The sequence below is a fragment of the Gracilinanus agilis genome, chromosome 5 (assembly GCF_016433145.1).
Source record: "Gracilinanus agilis isolate LMUSP501 chromosome 5, AgileGrace, whole genome shotgun sequence".
NCBI classification, from domain to species: Eukaryota; Metazoa; Chordata; class Mammalia; order Didelphimorphia; family Didelphidae; genus Gracilinanus; species Gracilinanus agilis.
In genome coordinates, this window is record NC_058134.1 from 205,571,943 (window position 1) to 205,594,733 (window position 22,791).

The 22,791-nt window shown below is 41.9% G+C and overlaps 1 protein-coding gene across 1 annotated transcript in view; it reads right to left on the minus strand.

Annotated features, from left to right (window-relative positions):
• Window positions 1-22,542, minus strand: part of SLC6A12 (solute carrier family 6 member 12) — a 39,974-nt gene extending 17,432 nt beyond the window's left edge. The window contains exons 1-7 of the mRNA XM_044677496.1: window positions 22,488-22,542; window positions 21,665-21,913; window positions 16,339-16,473; window positions 10,390-10,530; window positions 9,067-9,154; window positions 8,407-8,539; window positions 2,093-2,227 (exon numbers count right to left, since the gene is read on the minus strand). Coding sequence (XP_044533431.1) covers window positions 2,093-2,227; window positions 8,407-8,539; window positions 9,067-9,154; window positions 10,390-10,530; window positions 16,339-16,473; window positions 21,665-21,863 — 831 coding nt within the window. The 5' untranslated portion in view covers window positions 21,864-21,913; window positions 22,488-22,542. The remainder of the gene's footprint in view (window positions 1-2,092; window positions 2,228-8,406; window positions 8,540-9,066; window positions 9,155-10,389; window positions 10,531-16,338; window positions 16,474-21,664; window positions 21,914-22,487) is intronic.
• Between the last annotated feature and the right edge of the window lie 249 nt (window positions 22,543-22,791).

A 22,791-nucleotide genomic window follows, 5' to 3' on the forward strand; every position in this document is an offset into this window, starting at 1 on the left:
CTCTCAAATAAATATTCCTTTAGAGATGAAGCATCTCTAAATAGATTAAGTGCATGGAGGGAGACTTTTGTATACTCTATCCCTAACAAGGCTGGAGCTAGTTATTCAGACCAAGTTGGACAGAATGGGTTCATTATACTCAAATAGACTCCAGTTTTCAATGGGCATTTCTTATAATTCTCCATCAGAGGTTGTATATGTTTAGCAGTCCCCAGAGAGAAAGGTAATTATAGACAAACCTCTCAATAGAGCCAATAGTTTTTACTATCTTGGCCAGTCAGCCCTCCAATTCCAATGGACATTGTAGCATGCTACAAATAACCTGGGGTTTCTGGGGTTTAAACCAAACAAAAACAGGCCCATTCCACAGCATTGATAGCCAAGATTGGTAGACAGGATTCAGTATTTTCTAGCCATCCCCATCCACCTCACCATCTATGTTTCCTTAATTCAGATATTCCTATAGTGAAGGTGTCCCAGATTTTTTGGGTATGGAGGTATTTTCCTTTCTCCAAGCCTTGAGACCTCTAGAAAAGTAAGGCAGGGAAGGAAGAGGTGCAGAGGGAAGGAGGATGAGATTGTTTGGTATAGTGGAAAGAATACTGGACTTCTAGTCTGAAAACCTGGGTTTAAGACCCAGCTTTGTCACCAACTCGCTGCAAGATGAGCAAAAAGCTTCATTTAATTGAGTGTTCGTTTTCCCATCTCTGATATACCAAATGCTCTCCAAGGCCCCTTCTAGACCAGAGATCCCAAGTCCTTGAGTCAAGAGAGGAGGAACCATTGAACTCTGAAGAAGGGGAGGGACTACCATTCAGAACGTGCTTCCTTCCCTTCCCCACTTTTAGAATCTCAGCTCTGCTTACTGAAGAAAGCAGGCTGTGGCAGAGAGGAAGACAGCAGCAATCAGTATGGAGGATAATGCCAGGTAATACTTTGATATTACTAAATAAAACTTGACCTATTGGTTAAGGTCGATTGTTTTAATATAATGCCTTGATAGGTTATTCTGAGATCATTCCAGCCACTCTTCTGCATGTCAGAACTTCGAGAACAGGGCACAGCAAACAAGGGAAGGTCCTGTGACTTTTCTCTTACAGATCTACAGAGAAGGAAATGTCATAGACTCATTCTTGCATTTCACAGAAATTTAGAATCTTAGTATTGGAAGGAGCTCTGGTGATCATTCCACCTCCTACCCAGAGTTGGGATATAGCTACTACTTGAAGGTGAGAAGAGGAAGGGAATGAACATTTACAAAGCACCTACTACATTCTAGGCATTGTGCTAAATGCTTTACAAATATCCATCTCATTTCATCCTCACAACAATTCTGCAAGTTTTACAAGTGAGGAAACTTTGTAATTGAAGAAACGGAGGCAAAAAGAGTTGACATGATTTGCTCAGAACCACACAATGTCTGAGGCTGGATTTGAATTCAGTTCTTCTTGACTTTAGGTCCAGTGGATAGAATGCTGGGATCGAAGTCAGCAAGACTCTTCTTCCTAAATTCAAATCTGGCTTCAGACACTTACTAGCTGTGTGATCCTGGGCATGTCCCTTAACTCTGTTTACCTCAATTTCCTTATCTGTAAAATGACCCAAAGAAGGAAATGGCAAACACTGTAGGATCTATGGCAAGAGAACTCCCAAATGAGGACATGAAGAATCAGACACAACTGAAACAACTGAACAATTTCTTGCCTCCATGATGAGTAACTCATTAACCCCTAGGTTAACCTGCTTCCCTATTTCTCCCACTCTTCATTTCTAGTTCTGCCCCTTGGGACCAAGCAGAACAATTTTAACTCCTCCTCTAGTGTGTGACCACCCTTCAACTCTATGAAGCTCAACATCATATCTCCCTTATGTCTTCTTTTCCTTCCCTTAATGTTGCCTAAATTCTCCCAATTGTCATTTCAAGCTATACTTTGGTTGTTTCTTCTCACTCTTCTGGTCACTGAAATGCCCCAGCTGCCTGAACAAATTGAGATTGCAGAGGATGCTAGGATTTCTATCTTCAGTGAGATAGAAGCAAATGAAAGATGTAGGAAAGGATGCCAGGGGAAGTTATCATCAGCGCAATACCCACCTGGGGGTCCTTGAGGCGGACCAAGTCTGGTTTCAGGTAATAGATGATCCCTTCATAGGCCCCCGGAAGGGTGACTCCTCGAATCAGCAAGATGATCAACATCAGATAAGGGAATGTGGCTGTGAAATAAACCACCTGGACAGGAAGGAAGAAATGATCATTTCTTGAACTGACTCATAGGTTCACAGAAGTCTAGAGCTGGTTGTGTCTTTTCTGAAGCCATTTTATTCACCAAAGGTCAGGGGTGTGCTGGAGCCAGCCCAAACCAACTCAAGAGAGTCAATTGCTAAATTTTCATCATGAAAATTTACATCTCAGGGGGCAGCTGGGTAGCTCAGTGGATTGAGAGTCAGGAGGTCCTAGGTTCAAACCCGGCCTCAGACACTTCCCAGCTGTGTGACCCTGGGCAAGTCACTTGACCCCCATTGCCCACCCTTACCACTCTTCCACCTATGAGACAATACACCGAAAGTTAAGGGTTAAAAAAAATTTACATATCAGAAGCTGACAGACACAAAAATACTTACAGTGGCTCTTTTTGTAATGGCAAATAATTGGAAACTGAGGGGATGCCCATCAGCTAGGGAATGACTGAACAAGTAGTGTATGATTGTGATGGGATACTATTGCACTATAATAAATGATGAGTGGGATGATTTCAGAAAAGCCTGGGAAGACTTACATGAACTGATACAAAATGAAGTGCAAAGAACCAGGAGAACATTGTACACAATAACAGCAATATCGTATGATGATCAACTGTAAATGACTTAGTTATTCTCAGCAATACAATGATCCAAGACAACTTTGAAGAATTCATGATAAAAAATGAAAATATAAAAAAATAAAAACCTCCAGAGAGAAAACTGATGGCATCTGAACGCAGCTCAAAACATACTTTTTTTACTTTCTTTATTTTTCTTGTTAGTTTTTTATCTGTATTTTCTTTTTTAACACAAATAATATAAAATATATTTTTGCATGACTTTGTATGTATATTCAATATCAAATTGCTTGTCTTCTTAAAGAAGGGTAAGAAAAAGAAGGGAGGAAGAAAATTTGGAACTCAAAAAAATTTATAGAATGTTAAAATTTTTTAAATATGTAATTGAAGTAGTAAATGATATAAATAAAAATATTTGGGGAAGAAAGAAATTGGCAAACACTATAAAACAGAATTTGATTTATCATTGTGATGATTGTCTAGATTCAAGAAAGTAATGGGGAAAACATTAATGTAAATTAAACTTAATTAAAAATTAAACTTTCTCCCTTGGAAAGCCAGTTGTGAAACATTTACCAGCAAACTCTTGCCTGAAGAAAAGAGCACTGGACACGGATTCAAGAGACCTGTTTTAAGTTTAGCTCTACCACTTAGCTGGGTGACCTTAGGTATGCCACATTTTTATAAGTCTCAGTTTTCCCATCTGTAAATTAGGACCAATAATATTTGCACAGTTTCTCAACAGACTATACCTTTTCTAAAACATAGAATGCTATAGAGTTGTTATTATTGTATACCATACCAGAGTATCCAATGTCATTGACAATAAGTGATAAATAAGTTGAGGCAACTAGGGCTTTGTCCCAGGGTACCAAAATTTGGAGAGTGGGCACTGATATACATACATCAGCAACATAAAAACAATGGAGATTAGCACCTAGTTAGCAAGAATAATTCAATAAAATGAGAAGCCGAGGGGACACCTAGGTGGCTCAGTGGATTGAGAGCCAGATTTAGAGACTTGAGGTTCTGGATTCAAATCTATCCTCAGACACTTCCTAGTTGTGTAACCCTGGGCAAGTCACTTAACCTCTGTTACCTGGGTCTTACTGTTCTTTTGCCTTGGAACCAATACTTATCATTGAGTCTAAATATTAATTCACAATATTGATTTTAAGACAGAAGGTAAGGTTTAAAAAAAAAAAGGAGTTGCCCAGTACATCTCTGCCTTCTTCCCCCATCCTGCAATTTAGCACCACCCTGTCCCTACCTCCCTATCCCTGGCAGAAGCCTCCCCAGCAATGGCCTCACAGTATCTCAGAGACTCCCTACTAACAACTGTTTGCCTTGAGTAGTGAATTCAAAGACATATTTCTTCAGAACTTAATTGAAAAAAAAAAGAATGTTAAAAATAAATTTAAAACGAATTTTGGCTTTTTAAGGCATATTTCATGCTGCTTGCATGAAAGAAGAGAATTTCACGAAATTTGGCTTGGGTGCCAAAATTGCTAGTTACAGTCCTGTGAGTGCTTAAAATAGAGCATCACAGAAACGTGAACAAATCTCGTCTATCTTCAATTCGTTGACCTCTCCCCCCCCCGCCCCCTCCAGCTTCATTTGTGAATGCTCTTAGAAGGATGTGGCTGATTTAGGTCTCACGTCAAGGCTTCTAGGAGCTCATTTCAGCCCTAGTGCTTTTTTCTATTTTACCAGGCACTCGTGCTTGTAATCTTCCACTAGGGTTTTCCAAATGAATTTGAATTCTAAGTTGGCGTTGGCTTTGGTTGCCATCTCTCCCTTTGCTTGGGGAGGATATCAAGTTCTTTTTGTCTCCTTGTTACAGTGATTGCTTTATCCTAATCAATCTTTTGCTAGAAATGGTGCTAATCAAGGTCAGTATATTTGTATTTTTTCATTTCCCACTTTTGTCATAGATGGCTTCTTTAAATAGATCAGTCTGAAACTTCTGGAATTATATTCATTTGCTCATCACTATCCTTTATTCTAATTTCATACTGATTTTTACATATTCATTCATATTTAATGTAATTATAGTCAGAGTTACAAAGCCATTAAGGGTGCTTGTGCAATCTCCTCATTTTACAGATGAGAAAATGGAAATCTAGGAGCTTAAGTGACTTGCCCAGGGCCCCACAGTTAGGAGGCACAGTGGATAAAGCACTGGATAGAAGTCCTGAGTTCAAATCCAGCCACAGACACTTACTAGCCATGTGGCCTTGAACAAGTCAATTAACTTGTTTGCTCCAGTCTCTTCAACTCTAAATGGGGCTAATTTTATTATCCTATGGGATTGTTATGAGGAGCAAATGAGATGATATTTGTAAAGTACTTAGCAAAATGCCTAGCACATAGTAGGCACTATATAAATGCTAACTATTATTGGTAGTAGTAGTAGTAGAGACAAGATTTGAACCCAGGTCCTATGCAAGAAGGGGGACCTGGCTTTTATACCAGGACTCCAACTGCCTTTAACTGCCTCTTTCTCTTAGAGTTCTGGGAGGCACTATGGAATTCTTTGATGCAGCTTGAACCCCTCTCAGCAATATGGATCCCACACTCCTGCCATACTATTATTCCTTAATTGATAATCTAATAATACCCAGATAGCTGATAGGATTCCCATCTCAGTAACTAATGATTCTCTGTCCATTAAAGTGAATTTTATTTTTTACAATGTTATTTAGTGCAAATACTGCCCTTATAATAATGGACAGTTCTTGTAACCCCTTAGTCTCTGAAAATCAGACTTACGGATTACCCAAATAAATGGTGAGCACAGGTAGATTTTAGTACATCTCAATGATGATCTGCATTCAAGAAGAGTTAAAGAAGCTATCATTCAGGAAATGAGTGATTGGAAAAGTCACTGGAATGGCCATTTAGCAAGAGTAAAAGACAATATATGGATAAATGATTGTTTCATTGGTACCCATAACATTTTTTTTGGAAAGCATCCACCCTGGGTAGTTCCTTTGGGTGGTGTTTATGAGCTAGTATAGGCAAAGACCATAGAAGCTGAAAAAGTATGTATTAGTTTGAGCTAAACCAGTGGAGAGAATGTTTACTATCATAGTCAGTGGAATACTGAAAAAGTAATCATAATGTAAGAGCTGGCTAAGATCTGAGAAATCACCTAGTCCAGCCCTTTCACTTTACAGAAGATGAAACCCTGGCTTCAAGCCTGATTCTGCAGCTAGGTGGTACAGTAGATAGAATGTTGGAGCTGGAGTCAAGAAGAACTGAGTTTAAATGCAGCCTCAGACACTTAATGACCCTGAGCGATCCTGGACAGCTCATTTAAATTCTATCTACATCAGTCTCATCACTAGAAAGTAGGGATAATAATAGTACCTGCCTCACAGGGGTGTTGTAATAATCCAAAGAGATAATATTTGTAAAGGGCTTTGCCAATCTCAAGGCACAACATAAATGCTACTTAAAATTATTATCTGACTTTAATCAAGCCACCACCTCCATGGCTCTTCATTTTCTTATCTGTGAATGCAAAGGAGTTAGATTATCAATGATTCTTAACCTGAGATCCACACAGGTCTATGGATAGATTTCAGGGGCTCCATGAACTTGGATAGGGAAAAAAAATACAACTTTATTTTCACTAACATCTAATTGAAATTTATCATTTTCTTCAAATATGCTTTTAAAAAAAATCCTTAGCTTCTGCCTTAGAACTAAGTCCTAGAGTGGAAGAGTGGTAAGGTCACACATCTAGGAAGTATCTGAAGTCAGATTTGTTCCCAATCCACTGAACCACCTAACTGCCCCCAAAAAATTATTCTGAGAATCCAGGAGTTTACTCAGTCTGTCAGAAGGGTTCATGATACTAAAAAAAAAGGCTAAGAACCCCTGGGATCTCTAAGGCCCCCTCTAGCTCTAAGTTCTATGATCCTAGTGAAAAACTTGTTCAGGTTCACAAAGCCCCAAGTCGCCAACCCAGAATTTGAACCTAGATCTTCTGACTTAATTCTAGTGCTCTATCACCACAGAAACATTATTACTCCCTTACAATTATTCTCACTAGGCATACCCATCCTTTGTGCTACCCATCCTTTGCGGGGGGAGCCCATTCTTAAGTATCTTAAAGACATTTGGAAAGCACTGGGAATATGGGATTTTCCACATCTCTCACACATTTCAGTGAATCTCATCCTTAGAATCACAGTTGCCAAGGCAAGGTTCTGGTGGTTGGGAGGCAGAGGGAATCTCTATCACCAGATTCTTCAGTGCATACTTTTGAAACTCCAATCTTAGTCCTCTTTCTGGTTCAGCTGTTCCCAAGCTACACCCAATTAGGCTGGGACTTTCCCAAACACTGATCAAGCATTTTGTCCAGCGATCTTCGAAGGGGCTTTTACTTTCTGTACTTTTCCAGGGCTGGCAGGGAGGCAATGTTGGTGGCCTGAGCCTCTGGAAGCTATCTATTGATCTGTTATCCTAAGGCTTCACCCATGGGGGCAAACCCTGCCCTTGATTCAGGATTCTGGAAGTGTAGAAGGGCTGGAAGGAGGGGGCAGCTGTTTCTGCCACTCAATTTGATACTCTCAATGACCCTGAAAGATAGGTTCTATTGCTTTCCCCATTTTACAGTTGAAGAAACAGAGGCAAATAGGTTGATTGATTTGTCCTAGGTCACACAGCTAGTAAGTGTCTGAAACTGGATTTGAACTCAGGACGTCCTAACTCCAGGCCCGGTGTTCTATCGACGGGAGTAAGTAGACCCAGGACCAAAAGTTGCTTCCATTCCTCTCTCAACTTTTATGCTGGAGAGGAAGACAAAGATATAGGGGAGGATGCTCATGGAAAATTCTAGTTTCTGGTTGACATTTATTTCACATAAATTAACTCCTTATAAAGGAGTTAATGTGCTGCCATTTCTTTATCTTGTAACATTTCTTTATCTTTGTTTAGTCTACACCAGGGATGGGCAAACTACAGCCTGCGGGCCAGATGCAGCCCCCTGAAATGTTCTATCCAGCTGAGGGACATTATTTCTAATCTGACGAATACAATTGAGTAGGATACAATACAATGAAACTTCAAAAGAGTTGCCTTAGAAACAGACTGACCGATAAGCATTGCCTTTCCTTTGGCCTCCTCTTTAAAAAGTTTGCCCATCACTGGTCTACACTATGCCTCAGAGAATGACCTCATTTTCTGTGGGTATCTACCCTCTTCTTTGCCTTCCAGCATTCTCAAGGGAGGCTTTTCTTTCTAAATGTCTTCCTAATGTGAGAAGATGGGCAGCTAGATGGTACAGTGGATAGAATGCTAGACCTGGAGTCAGGAAGACTCATCTTCATGAGTTCAAATCCAGCCTCAGATACTTGCTAGCTAGATGACTCTGGGCAAGTCACTTAACCCTGTTTGTGTCTGTTTTCTCATCTGCAAGATGAACTGGAAAAGGAAATGGCAACCTATTCCAGAATCTTTGCCAAGAAAACCCCAAATGGGGTTATAAAGCATCAGACACAACTGAAACAACTGAATCACAACATGAGAAGAAAGAGCGAACGGCAGTAGGGAGAAAGGAACAGAGATGAGGGTTTCTTACCTTCCCTGTAGTCTTAATTCCCTTCCAGATGCAGAAATAGCACATAATCCAGGCAAGCAGAAGGCACAGGGCCAGCTCCCAGCGTAGGGCACCTAGATCATGGATGCCCATGGTAATGCCCAGGACCCGCTTCCTAACAACCGTGAGAAAAAAATGGGAAAGGTAAGGGTGCCCATTTGACTTTGGCTACCTGATCTCTGCCTTTTATGACAGACCCCACAGCTCTGGTAGCTTAGGGCTTTCCTACCACTCTTCCATAGTCATTCTGGGCATTAAGGTTAGAAGGGACCTTAGAGATCCTCCAAACTACCTGCCTCGTTTGATGGATTAGAACACCAGTGAGTCACCCAAAGTCACCCAGAGAGTTACTGTCAGAGACTCTTAAATTCTTGTCTTTTGATTACACCAAAGTCACCCAGTGAGTTACTGTCAGAGGTCTCTTAAATTCTTGTCTTTTGATTACACCATACTGCCTAGGTGGTCAGGGGTAGATGGAAAAGATGCTGTGAGGATATGAATGGGGGCAAAAAGGTGCAACAAGTGTCAGGAAGAAAGCACAAGAATTCTTGAACTTTCTCTCTCTCCCCTCTTCCACCTCCCAAGCCTCAGCCATTTGTATTCCTTTGGCTGGCATGTGGAGAAGGGGGCCCAACTACCTACTCCCAGAATTCGATGACTGGTGAGATGCTTTTGTTCGATGACTTCAGATTATTTGAACCTGAACAATTCATAAAATCCACACAGTATTCTGCAAAAGACAAAAATGATAGATGATATATAATTATAAAGTCAAAGTTGGAAGAATTTTAGAGATTAGCTAGTACAATCCCATTTTATAAAAAGGAAAACTAAGGTTCAGAGAGAAAATGATCTTCGTCAGAAGTCTTTCTTCTGCCTCTCATTACTGCTCCAGCTCATTTGAGCTCCCAGTCACGTACTCCCCAACAGAAATCGTGCTAGGACCAACCTCCAAGTGCATGATTTCCCAAAGCATCTAGTAGTTGACTCCCTAGATTATGTTTATGGAGGTTTTTTTTCCTTTTCCTGGGTTCTGCCCCACACCTGTCCCTGATGAACTTCTTGGTTCATTGTATTGATGTATTTGAAGGACCATCATGTGGATGAGGGTTTAGATTTGTTCTACCCAACTCCAGAAGGCAGAGTTAGAAGCAATGGCTACAGGTTGCAAAATGGTGTGACTTAGACTTACTTGAGGGAAAGAGGGGAATAAAAAAAATGCTTAACTAACTGTTGTCATTCAGTCATTTCAGTTGTGTCTGACTCTTCATGACCCCATTTGAGGTTTTCTTGGCAAAGATTCTGGAGTAGTTTGCCATTTCCTTTTCAGGAGGAACTGAGGCAAATAGGGTTAAGAGACTTGCCTAGGATCACACAGCTGGTAAGTGGCCAGATTTGAATTTGAGAAGATGAGTCTTCCTGACTTCAGGTTCAGTGCTCTGTTAGAACTACTCCAAAATGGAATGGATTGCCTTAAAAGCCAAAAATCTTCAGGCAGAATTTGGATGAACCCTTGTTGGGGATGTCATGCAAGGGATTCTTGTTTAGTTAGAGTTTGGACTAGATAAGTTCTGTGGTCCCCCTTCCAATGCTGTGATTCTGTATTCACTTACTTCTCCAACCCACTGGTATCGTTCTTAATTCTAGTCTGGTCTTCTAAAACGTGGTCTCCTCCTGCTAGGTGAGAAAGGTAGGAGTCCTAGTCCCGTTTTATAAATAATAGGACTCAAAAATAAATAATAGTGCTCAGAAACACCAAATTATAATGAGCCAGTCAAAAAACTCAGTTCTTCTAGCTCTAGGTTTAAAATCCTTTCTAGCATGCTATGCCATGCCCCTAGCATCTCAAATGACTAAAAGAGACCCAATTCCTATTCCCTAGATTCCCCGAGAAAATCCAACATTTGAAGTTCAGAGGCCCAGTCCCAAAGGAGAGAGCCTTCTCCAACATGGCCTAAGGCATACCTGTGTTCCAGAAATTGGTACAAGTAGTCCAGGGCAGCTGTGAGGTGAAGGAACTAAATAGGTAGAAGAGGGCCCAGGCGAGGATAACGATGTAGTAAACATTTAGATAGGCCTCAATGACCACAGAAGCTACACCAATGCCTGCAGGAGTCAGAAGGTTGGGGTAAAAGAGTAAACAACACAGAGAGATCCCCATCATTGTCAGAAAGTACATAAACACAGTCTCCCCTCTACATGTAGCAAGTTGTTGGTGACCATCAAAGAAAAGCCAGATAGACACAATATTAGCAGTTCATAGCTCTATATAACACTTTAAGTTTTACCAAGTGCTTTATGTGAAAATATTAAATATGAAAGTACTAAAAAGAAGAGGAAAGTAAGGCTCAGAAATGAGGGAGCCACAAGGCCAAATCCAGGTCTAAAACCAACGTTTTTCCCATTACACCACATGGCTTGCCATAGCCCCTACCCTCAAATAACTTAAGAATTATAGTCTGAAACAAAAAAAATATGACTACAGATGACCACAGGGAGGATGGGACAAAAAAACAAAAATAAAAATTTGCTTGTATATTATGGTTTGCATATATTAACGCCTCACAAAATACTTTGTCAAATTAGCTCCCTTGAGTCTCAGGTTCTGTGAAAGTAGGCACTACATATTATGAAGCAGTATTCATCAAAATAATGTGGTACTGACTAATAAGTAGGTGGTGGATCAGTGGAATAGATCAGGTACACAATAAATGATAGTAAATGGTCACAGTAATCTAGTGACCCAAAGGTCTAAGTTTTGGGGACAAGAACTCACTACTTGACAAAAATTAGGGGGGAAATTGGAAATCAGGTGGGCAGAAAATAAGTATAGACCAACATCTCACACCATACATACCACATCTGGTCAAAATTTATACATAAATTTAGATATATACATGATTTAGACATTTAGACATAAACATAAGGAAATTAGGGGAGCAAGAGATAGTTTGTCAGATCTATAGAAAAGAGAATTTATGACTGAAGAAGAGATAGAGAACATTATGGGATGCAAAATGAATAATTTTGATTATATTAAATTAAAAAACCAATGCAATCAAGATTAGGAGGAAAGTGTAAAACAAGGCAAGGGGGGGATGATCATGGGGGGGGGGGCAGCTAAGTGGCTCAGTGGATGGAGCACTATGCCCAGAGATGGAAATCCTGGATTCAGATCTGGCCTCAGATACTTCCTAGCTTGGTGACCCTGGCCAAATTATTTAACCTCCATTGCCTAGTCTTTACTGCTCTTTAATCTTAGAGCCAATACCTAGTATTGATTCCAAGTTGGAAAGTAAGAGTTTTTTTAAAAAAGAAAAAGAAAGTGGAAAGCTGGGGAAAAGTTTTTACAGCAAGTATCTCTGACAAAAAGCCTCATTTCTCAAAAATGCTGAGAATTGAGTCAAATTTCTGAGAATATAAATCATTCCCCAATTGGTCAAAAAAATATTAACGGGGGCAGCTGGGTAGCTCAGTGGATTGAGAGCCAGGCCTAGAGACTGGAGGTCATAGGTTCAAATCCAGCCTCAGACACTTCCCAGCTGTGTGACCCTGGGCAAGTCACTTGACTTGCCCACCCTTACCACTCTTCCACCTAGGAGCCAATACACAGAAGTTAAGGGTTAAAAAAAAAGATAAAAATATTAACAGGTAATTTTCGGGTGAAGAAATCAAAGCTATCTATAGTCTTATGAAAAAATGCTTTAAATCAGTATTGAGTAGAAAAATGCAAATTAAAACAACTCTAAGATACTACCTTATACCTATCAGATAATCTAATATGACAGAAAAGAAAATCACTAGTACATCTATACCTCAAGAGGTCATGGAGAAAAAAACAGAAAAGGACCTTTATGTACAAAATATTTATAGCAGTTCTTTTTGTGGTGGCAAAGAATTGGAAATTGAGGGGATGCCCATCAATTGGGGAATAGCTGAACAAGTCCTGATACATGATTGTGATGGAATACTATTGTGCTATAAGTTATGATGAGATGGATGGGTTCAGAAACACCTGGAAAGACTTACATAAACTGATGCAAAGTGAAGTGAGTAGATCCAGGAAAACATTGTACATAGTAGCAGCAATATCGTATGGTAATCAACTGTGAATAACTTTGCTATTCTCAGCAATACAAGGATCCAAGACAATTCTGAAGGACTCATGATGAAAAATGCTATCTACTATCAGAGAAAGAATTGATGGAGTCTGGATGCAGACCAAAGCATACTATTTTTCATTTTATTGCGGTTTTTTCTTTGTTTTCTTTCTCAACATGACTTATATGGAAATGTTCTGAATGATTGAACATATATAACATAAAATTGCTTGTTATCTCAAGGAAGGAAGAGAATTTTGAACTCAGATTTTTTAAAAAACAAGTGTTAAAAATTGTTTTATACATAATTTTAAAAATAAAATATTCAAAAAAAGGAAGTAGGCATTTCTGATGTTATACCCATTTTACAGATGAGAAAATTCAGATTCAAAAAGTAGTAAGGATTGGAGGCAGAATTCAAAATCAAGTCTTCTTGATTCCAAGTCTAGCATTCTATCTGCTATTATATTTTTTTAAGCTTTGTAAAAGATTTATTAGTCTGTACAAGTTAGTTTTGATAAACCACTGCTACTTGTTACTGTAAATTCAAGATTTTCTTTGCAACAGTATTTCCTCACACATCAGAATCCAGAAGTTATATAATGCCTTTTCTGAAACTGTCACTTTGTGCTTTCTCCCTGACCCCCAATACATAGCAATAAGGTTCAGAATATCAATTAACCATTTAAAGCAATCATTTGATACATATCTTCATAACATCAAACAAGCTACAGTTGAGTTACTTGGACAGACACTATCAACATTTAAGAAAAAGCAGTGGTTTTAAAATGTGCTAAGTACTACTACGAACAAGTCACAATGAACACACTAATTTGAACAACCTCCGAATGATAATAGTAACAAATACGCAAGTCAATCATATATGTATTAATATTATAGTTATTTCAACCAATTTTAATTTTAGGATATAAAGTGGCTTCTGGTATCGCAGTAGCATCAAAGCAAAGACAATAAAACACTGCTCCCACCGAGGAAGGTGAAGAAGATTTGAGTGGGACTACAATCCGCCCCCTTGCCTTGGGTATCTCTCCTGACCAAAGTCCACCTAAAAGACTCAGATCCTTTCAGAACGCTCTACATATGCTTCCTGGCAACTTTTATTATGGTATCAGGAGTGAACATTAACTCAAGGGATTGTTTAATGTTCAGCATTCCACAAAAACAAATATGAGCGTGGATAGGAGAGGTCATCACAATTCCAACTCCCTGGCTATCTTTTCTGATTGAGCCGGATTCCCCCACTTGAAGAAAAACATCTCATCTTGAGTTTTGCTCTAAGTTGGACCTCTAGTCCTCTGGGGAAGCTGGGACCTATTGCTGAAAACGAGATGGTAGTAACATCTACACGCGGAGGGCTCCCGGTGAGCCAACCTGGTCCTAGAGTGAGGAGAACGAAGTGAGGGAAATTGGGAGCATGGGGGAGCCACTGTAGCCCAGACTGAAAAGATGTACTCATGCTTACACATGCACCTCAATACAAACATCTTTTCATCATCTCAGATACATACTCACCATTCGGAACATCCTGTCCTGAGGCATTCAGAGCCAGACCCAACAAAGAGATGTGGAAGGAGCAAAAGGGGGTGGGGCAGGGAAGTGGGTGTAAGCAAGCAATGAGCTCCTGTGTGTGTCTGTGTATGGGTGTGTGCCTCTGCATACTCACTATGGACACTGGTGCCCCTTGGCAGGCTATCCACCCTGTAAACAGTGCGTAAGAGGGGAGTATTCACCTGGGTTTTTCCTCTCTGCCTTAGCAGGCAGGGAGGAAAGGACCAGCCTAAGTATTTCAGAGGATAATGAAGACCTTCGAGTGTCTCCCCAGATGCAGGGATGAGGATGGAAGGCGCATCTGTGTCTCTCAGGAACTTAAAAAGCAAAAGTATTCCATCTCTTCTCCTCCTTCTCTAACCCTCAGTCTCTCCCTATCCATTAGTCCCTTCCTTCCTGGCTGCTTACAAGCACGACCAGGTCTCCCCATTACTTAAGAAGCCCTTATTTGATAATAATAACTTATTGGGGAAAAAAAGGCTCCTATACTAGATGGCTCTGCTTCCTCTCCTCTTCCATAATTTCTATATGATTTTAGAACTTTAGAGGCAGCTAGGGTTGTTGGACCTGAAGACAAGAAGATGTGAGTTCAAATCTAACCTAGCTATATGACTTTGGGCAAACCCTTTAACTTCTCTGTGCCTCAATTTCTTCATCTGTTGATTGGGGATAATAATAGTACCTACCGCCTAAGGTTATTGAGAGTCAGGAAGAGCTGCCATTTAAACCTGAAGACTTTTGGGAATACCTTGGACATATGGTCTTCCCCCGTTAGAATGTGAGCTTCTAGAGAGCAAAGACTGTCTTAGTTTTTCTATCTCTATCCCCAGTGCTTAGCACAATTGGCACTTCATAAATGCTTTTTTTTATTCATTCAATAGAGAGTATAATTTTCTGGGCATGAAAGATATTATTTGCATTTATGAAAAGTCATAAAACAGGTCCCTCTGTGCCATCTTGTATGTTATAGTGACAGGAGACTATAATGGAAAGAAGATTTGGATTCCAAGTCTGACTACAATTTAATCCCTATGTTAGGGGCAGCCAGATGGTGCAATGGGTAGAGTGCCAGGCCTGGAGTTAGGAAGACTCCTGAGCCCAGCTTTAGTCACTTACTAGCTATGTGACCCTGGGAGAGTCACTTAATCCTGTTTGCCTAAAAAAAAAGTTTATATGTATGTGTATACACATATACATATGTATGTGTATGTATGTAGTCTATATGACATGGACAAGTCCCTAAACCTCTCTAGACTTTAGTTGGATTACTTGTAAAATACTCTAGTGTTGGGGGCAGCTGGGTAGCTCAAGTGGATTGAGAGCCAGGCCAGAGATGGGAGGTCCTAGGTTCAAATCTGACACTTCCTAGCTGTGTGACCCTGGGCAAGTCACTTAATCCCCATTGCCTATTCCTTACCACTCCTCTGCCTTGGAACCCATATATAGTATTGATTCTAAGATGGAAGGTAAGGGTTAAAAAATACTCTAGTGTTCCTTTTTTATCAATACTATTAGAACTTTTATTGCACCCTGGGCATCTATCTGCCTACCCTGCATATGTCTTGTCAAAGCTCTCATTGGCTCAATGGTGGGCACCCAAAGACTAGGAGAGCAGAATTGGAAAGTCCCACAAGATAATGTGGCATAGAAACCCAAGAATTGTCCCCTGGAAAAAGCCTTCTCCACTCTGAAAGAATAAAGACCCCAAAGAAGGAAAGAGGCAATGCATCTCTCTCCTTTCTTTTCAGAGGTGGGGGATTATGGATGTCTGAATACACATACATATAGATGAGTGAGTGCATACTTTTCTACTATTGGCTTCTTGGATACATTGCTTTGTTTTGCTGAATTACTTCTCCCACTTTCTTTTCCTTCTTTGTTATAAGAACAAAGTGATATATCTGGAAATGCCGCTGATGTAAAAACAAATGATATCAATAATTTTGGGTTTTGTAAATGAAAGTACAAGGGCCCACCCACTCTTCAGGGTAGACAGTTGAGAGGAAGATGGCCAGATTTCTCGAAGATTCCTTTGACTGGCCCATCGGGAGAAATTGAGGGTTGAGTGTGGGAAGTGGGGGAGCATGGTGGATATTCAGTAAATCCATCCTTTCTTGTGTAGAGGCAGTGAACAGGAGGAAAAGATGAAAGAGAAAGGGGGACCAGTGAAAAGAGAGGTCAGAAGATAGACCAAAGGAGAGATGGGAGGAAGGGTAGTGAGGTAGCAGGAGAGTCTGGTACTTACCCTCAAAGAGGGGACAGATCTTTTTCCAGGCTGTAACACTGCCCTGACTGGTGTACTGACCCAGTGCTGTCTCCAGGAAGAAAAGTGGGATGCCACAGGTGAAGAAGAAGATGAAGTAAGGGATAAAGAAGGCACCTGTGGAAAGAAAGATGAGCCAAGGGCTCAGGTGAAACCATCCTCCATAGCGCTGTTTCTCAACCTTTCTCCTTCCCCCTTCCCTTCCTTTCTTGCATGCCAGCAACCACTCCCCACCATCCCACTCTATTCTCTTGCCTCTCCATCCCTCCCCATACACATATACCACCAACTTTCTCTTGAATTAATCATCTGGAGAGGATTTTCTACTTGTGGAATACCATGGACTCCAAGGAGTTATGAAATTCGGTATAAGCCTATACCCAAGCCATCAGGCAGTCAGCTGACACAAGGTCATGCTTAAGAAACATCAGGCAAGTATTGATCTCTCGACAAGCATTTATTAATCATTTTCTAAGCACCAGGCAGTGTACTAGGCACTAGAGACATAAGGATGAAAATGAAGCAGGCCTTTTCCTCAAGGAGCTTCCAATCTACTGAGGCAATTATAGAAAGGTTTCTACAAGACAATTTTGGGAGCAGCTGGAAGAGAAGGAAGACCAGGAATGACTTCACATAGAATGTGGTACTTGAGCTGAGCCTTAAAGGAATTTAGGGATTGTAAGAGGTGAACCTAAGGAAGGAGTACATTTCAGGAATACAATACAACCAGTACAAGTCAGGAACATGGAAGATGCATTGTCGTGGATGAGAAGAAATGAGATTTTAGAACAACTTTAAGAATTGAAAGGTGCAGAGTGAAAAGAGCAGAGTCAGAAGAACGTTGTACACAGAGACTGATACACTGTGGTAAAATTGAATGTAATGGACGTCTGTACTCGCAGCAATGCAATGACCCAGGACAATTCTGAGGGATTTATGGAAAAGAACGCTACCCATATTCAGAGGAAGAACTACAGGAGTGGAAACACAGAAGAAAACAACTGCTTGAACATATGGGTTGATGTGGATATGATTGGGGACGTAGACCTGAAACTACCACACCAATGCAACTATCAATAATATGTAAATAAGCCTTGATTGATGACACGTCTTAAAACCAATGGAAATGCACGTTGAATATGGTGGGGGAGGGTGAAGGGGTGGTTAAGGAGAAAGTAAAAATATGAATCATGTAACCATGGAAAATTTTTCTAAAAAAAAATAAAATATTTAAATAAAATAAAAATAACTGGAAGGGAGTAAACAGCACCCACATCTGTTAGGAGATGAGATTTCTGAGCATTCAGAGCAACAGAATTGGTCCATAGCAGACCATAACTCCCCTTAGACCACTGAGATTCCTTCTTTAGTCCTATTGTTTCCCACATAGACAATTATTCTTTAAGAATTTGAATTTAAGATTCTTTAATATTTAATTTAATGTTCTTTAAGAATACTAAAGAACTGTTCTTTAGCAAACTCATTGCTAATAAAACCACTAGATTGGGTTTAAGGGCATTTAAATGGTTTTGAGGTAAGATGGTTTGCAAGGTCTGGGAGGGTTTGAAAATAGGGTTGGTGGCCCTCTCGACTCTTCCACCTTCCCCCCAACTCCAAGGCAGTAGGCCAGTTGTCCTGTGCCCTGTGAGGTAACCTATATGTTTTATACTTTTTTTTAACCCTTACCATCCGTCTTGGAACCAATACTTTGTGTTGGCTCCAAGGTGGAAGAGTGGTAAGAGCTAGGTAATGGAGGTTAAGTGACTTGCCCAAGGTCACACAGCTGGGAAGTGTCTTAGGCCACATTTGAACCCAGAACCTCCCATCTCTAGGCCTGGCTCTCCATCCACTGAGCCACCTAGCTTTTACAGTTTTAAAGGAAGCAAAAGAAGAACAAGGACCTGACTCCCTTGAAGTGGGTGTTAGAGTGCTGTTTGAACTGTAGAGATTTGCCCGTACAGATAGGTGGAGGCAGCTTCAGCTGTCCAGCTAACCCCTAACAGATGGTGGAACATAAGTCGAGAGCACCTTGTGCAGGCAGGTGTGTTTAGGCTAAAAGACGTGCCAAGCTGGGCTGGCACAGGGATTTTTTTACCCCCTTGACCTTTCCCTCCTCAGCACTCTCTGCACTGTAATTTCTCTACCTTCCATCACTTCACTCTCCACGAAATCATCATCACCAGCAGAGCCAGCAGCAGAAGCCACCCAACTCCTTCTGATGAAATAGCCAGGACTATCACTCGGTGCTTTTTGTCCCCACTGTACATCCCCTGCTGCCTTTGAGCAGGGACCGTGGTGGGCTTCCAGGCAAGGTTTCCTGAAGGTGGAGTAGCTTGGGACAGCCACAGTAAGCAGCCCAGGCGTAGGGAGCTGTCCATCAGAGGCACACCGAGGGGAGGAGAGGAGAAGGTTGGAAGCCAGGCTGTCCTGCCTCTAGCACCAGGTCACAATTCCTCTTGAGTCTCAAAACCTGCTCAGCCTTCCCTCTTCCTGCTACCCTAACTGCCTGCCTCGGGCTCTCTTCTCTTCCCTTCTCTCTCCGCACATCAGTAGCCTCCTCAGCAGCCAGGGATCTCATTATCCTCGCCATGCAGATGATCCGCGCATCCCTCTGCCAGCCCCGGTCTCTTTCCCCAAGCTTCGCATCACCAGTCCGCGATGGAACATCTCAAAGCAGATATCCCAGACACGCCTTACATCCCGGACTGAACTCATTATCCTCCCTCATACCCTCCTCTCTTTGGAACATTCTCATTTTGTCAGAGGCTCCTCCATCTTGCTAATCTTTCAAGTCTGTATCTCCCTCCCCCACATAGCCAATCCAGTTTGGGGTTTCTTTCTTTATCACCTCTCTCCTAGCTAACCCCTGCTCTCCATCCGTGTAGCTGCCATCATGGTTCCGGCTCTCGTCGTCTCTCGTCTCCATCGTTAAGACTGTCTCTTAATTGGTCTCTGCCTAGACTCTGCTGCATGATTTTCCTTAAGCACAGCTATGACCAGGTGATTCCCCTACTCAACAACTCTAGGATAAAATATAAATGTCTCTGATGGGCTTTTTTTTAACCCTTAACTTCTGTGTATTGGCTCCTAGATGGAAGAGCGGTAAGGGTGGGCAATGGGGGTCAAGTGACTTACCCAGGGTCACACAGCTAGGAAGTGTCTGAGGCCAGATTTGAACCTAGGATCTCCTGTCTCTAGGCCTGACTCTCCATCCTCTGAGCTACCCAGCTGCCCCTCTGATGGGCTTTTAAAGCCACAATCTCTTTCCAGCCTTAGTGGACATCACCTTCCCTCCTGCATTCTATGATATAAAGGAGTCGGCAACGTATGGCTCTTGAGCCATATCTGGCTCTTTTGAGGGCCAGATATGGCTCTTTCTGCAGGAGCCATAAAGTCCATTTTTTTTCAGGCACTGTTACAGGAGCCGCACTGTGAGCACTTTAGGGCTCTCACAAAATTACATTTTAAAAAATGTGGCGTTTATGGCTCTCATGGCCAAAAAGGTTGCCAACCCCTGATATAAAAGGGCCTTCTCTCTGTTCCTCATGCACCCCATTTGCCCTCTCTGTGCCTTTGTCATGGCCATCCCACATGCCTGGAATATACTCCCTCCTTGCCTCTGCCCCAGGGTCCCTCTCTTCTTTTAAGGTTTGGCTCCCATCCTCTTCGACATCATTTCTTGCTCCCCATTTCCCAGTAGCTAGTGTCCTCCCTTACAAACTACCTTATATTTAGGCACTTTCTATAAGTTTGTATTTGATAGTCTTATACTTTTAGTGCAGATACTTATTATCTTTGTTATCAGTATTAGAATAGAAGCTCCTGGGAACAGCTGGGTAGCTCAGTGGATTGAGAGCCAGGCCTAGAGGTGGGAGGTCCTGGGTTCAAATCTGGCCTCAGACACTTCCTAGCTGTGTGACCCTGGGCAAGTCACTTAACTCCCATTGCCTAGTTCTTACCACTCTTCTGCCTTGGAACCAAGACACAGTATTGATTCTGAGATGGAAGGTAAGGGGTTAAAAAAAAGAATATAAGCTCCTCAGGAAAAGGGGCCATGTCATTCTTTTTACTCATATCCCCAGTGCCTAACACAGTTTTTAGCAGATGGTGGGCACTTAATAATTTCTTGTTGGTTGGTGCATTGATCGAATCCCTCTATCAAACATTCTTCATTACAACGCTGACAACCTGGGCAACCAGATGCTCCCTCTTCCTCTTCCTCCCCCTCTTTCCCATTCTCCTTCCCTCACTGCCCCCCAAAAGGTAATCGTGAGAAACCAGAAGCACAGAAGCAGTTATGGTATAATGAAAAGAGGACTGATCTAAAGGAGTTCAGAGACCCTGATGCTGCCACTATCTTGCTATGACAGATTGAGCAAGTTATTTCATTGCTCTAGATCTGTCTCCTTCTCTTTACTATAAGGTAGGGCTTAGAGCTTAGACCTGGAAGGGATCTGAGGCATTATCTGGTACAGTTGCCTCTTCAGCTGTCAAGTGATTTGCCTATTATTACATGGGTAGTTAGTAGCAGGGGTATGTAACTAGGTGGCATAGTAGATAGAGTACTGGATCTGGAATCAGGAAGACTCCTCTTCCTGCGTTCAAATCTGACCTCGGACACTTACTAGCTGTGTGACCCTGTGTAAGTCTCTTAACCCTGTTCACCTCAGTTTGCTCATCTCTATGTTGAACTGAAGAAGGAAATGATAAACCACTGCAGAATCTCTGCCAAGAAAAACTCAAATGGGGTCAAGAAGGCATAAGTGAAATTTGAACTCGGGACCTCTGATTCTGAATCCAGATGATCTCTAAAGATCCTTCCAGTATTAAATCTCTGTGATTTCATGATTCTACTAATTCAAGAAGGTCCCCATCCCCTTTGACCTCCTTAATCTCTGTCTTAATGCTCATTTGGTCATAGAGGGGCTGTTTAGTCTAAGACTCTGTGTGGAGATAATAGCTGACGTCCAAGAAAAATCCCCCGCTGTGTAGAGGTCTTCAGGGGAAGACTGGCTGTCCCCTTGTCAGGTGTGCCTTCTGGGAATTCCTTTTGGGTATGGTTTGGAATCGATGGTTTTGATCCAGCCCTCAAATTCTGTCACCTCTCATCACTGTGTCCACCTCCTAATCTCTGGCCCTGCTCTGTATCTCCACATTTGCTTTTTCTAGAGGCCTCAAAAGAGTCCGGTAGGTACAGAGGGTCACTTGGCTGTGAGAGAAGGTCATCAGAGAGGCAACACCAGGTTTTCCCAGCAACATTTTCCATGTATTTTCTACCCTCACCCCGCCGACCTCAAAGAGAACTCACCGCCTCCATTCTTGTAGCAGAGATATGGGAACCTCCAAACATTGCCTAGGCCAATGATCTCTCCAGCCACTGATAGCACAAACTCCATCTTATTAGCCCACTGACCACGCTCTTCAATCTTCTCCTCCTTCTCCTCTTCTTCAGGGCCCCAGGAAACAGTTGGGGGACCATCCTCCAGGATCACCACTTTGCCATCCATTGCACTAAGAGAGTGCTGAGGGAACAGGAGAGAGGAAGAAGCAACGGAGCCTGGGAGGGGAGAGAAGCGAAAAATTTTAAAACTCCTTAATGACAGGATCCATGTCGTTTCATCTTTGTATCCCCAATACCTAGACTGTGATTTCCATATAGATGTTGCTTACAACTCACTGTGTGACCTTGAGTAAGTCATTTCCCTTTTCTGAGACCTCAGTTTCTTCATCTTAAGAGGAGAGGTTTGGATAAGACCATCTCTAAGGTCTCTTCCAGCATAAATGTTCTGGGATTCTAGAATAAATAGCTGTTAAATTTAAGTGAAGCACTCTGGACTATCTCCACCTCTCCCTACCATTTACTGTTTCCATCTCCAGAGGTTTTATGGTTCTTTTATCCTCAAGCCCACAAGGCATCTCGCAATTATTGTCACAGTTGACCCTCACTACCCTGGGGGAGTGATAAGGAGCTAACATTGTCCCCACTTCTCAGGAGGAGAAGCTGAGGCCCAGAGAGAGCTTGCTCACAGTCACACAGCATGTCAAGGACAGAATAAGGATTAGGAAGTAGAGGGGTCCCAATTCCCAACCAGGGTCTCTGGTTTCTGCCAACACCTTTCGCCACCACTAACCTTCCTTCCCATAAAGACCTGGGTCTTAGCTGCCTTAGTCAGTGACACTTGCCTAGCTCCCTGGTTGGGGAGAGGATCAAATGATTCTGTGGGTGATGGGAGGTCAAAGAGCAGGCCTGGCAGAGGTGACTGCACCCCTCCACCCCCACCAACTATGTGCTCATTCCCATGCCAGGGTTAACGATTTTCACAGGGTAAACAGAGGAGCCATCTCAGTCTGGGCATCTGATTGGGAGGAGAACAGAAGGTGGAGTTCATAGACAAAGCCAGAAGAGAAGGTTGGGGGAAGGGGTGAGCTGAAGAG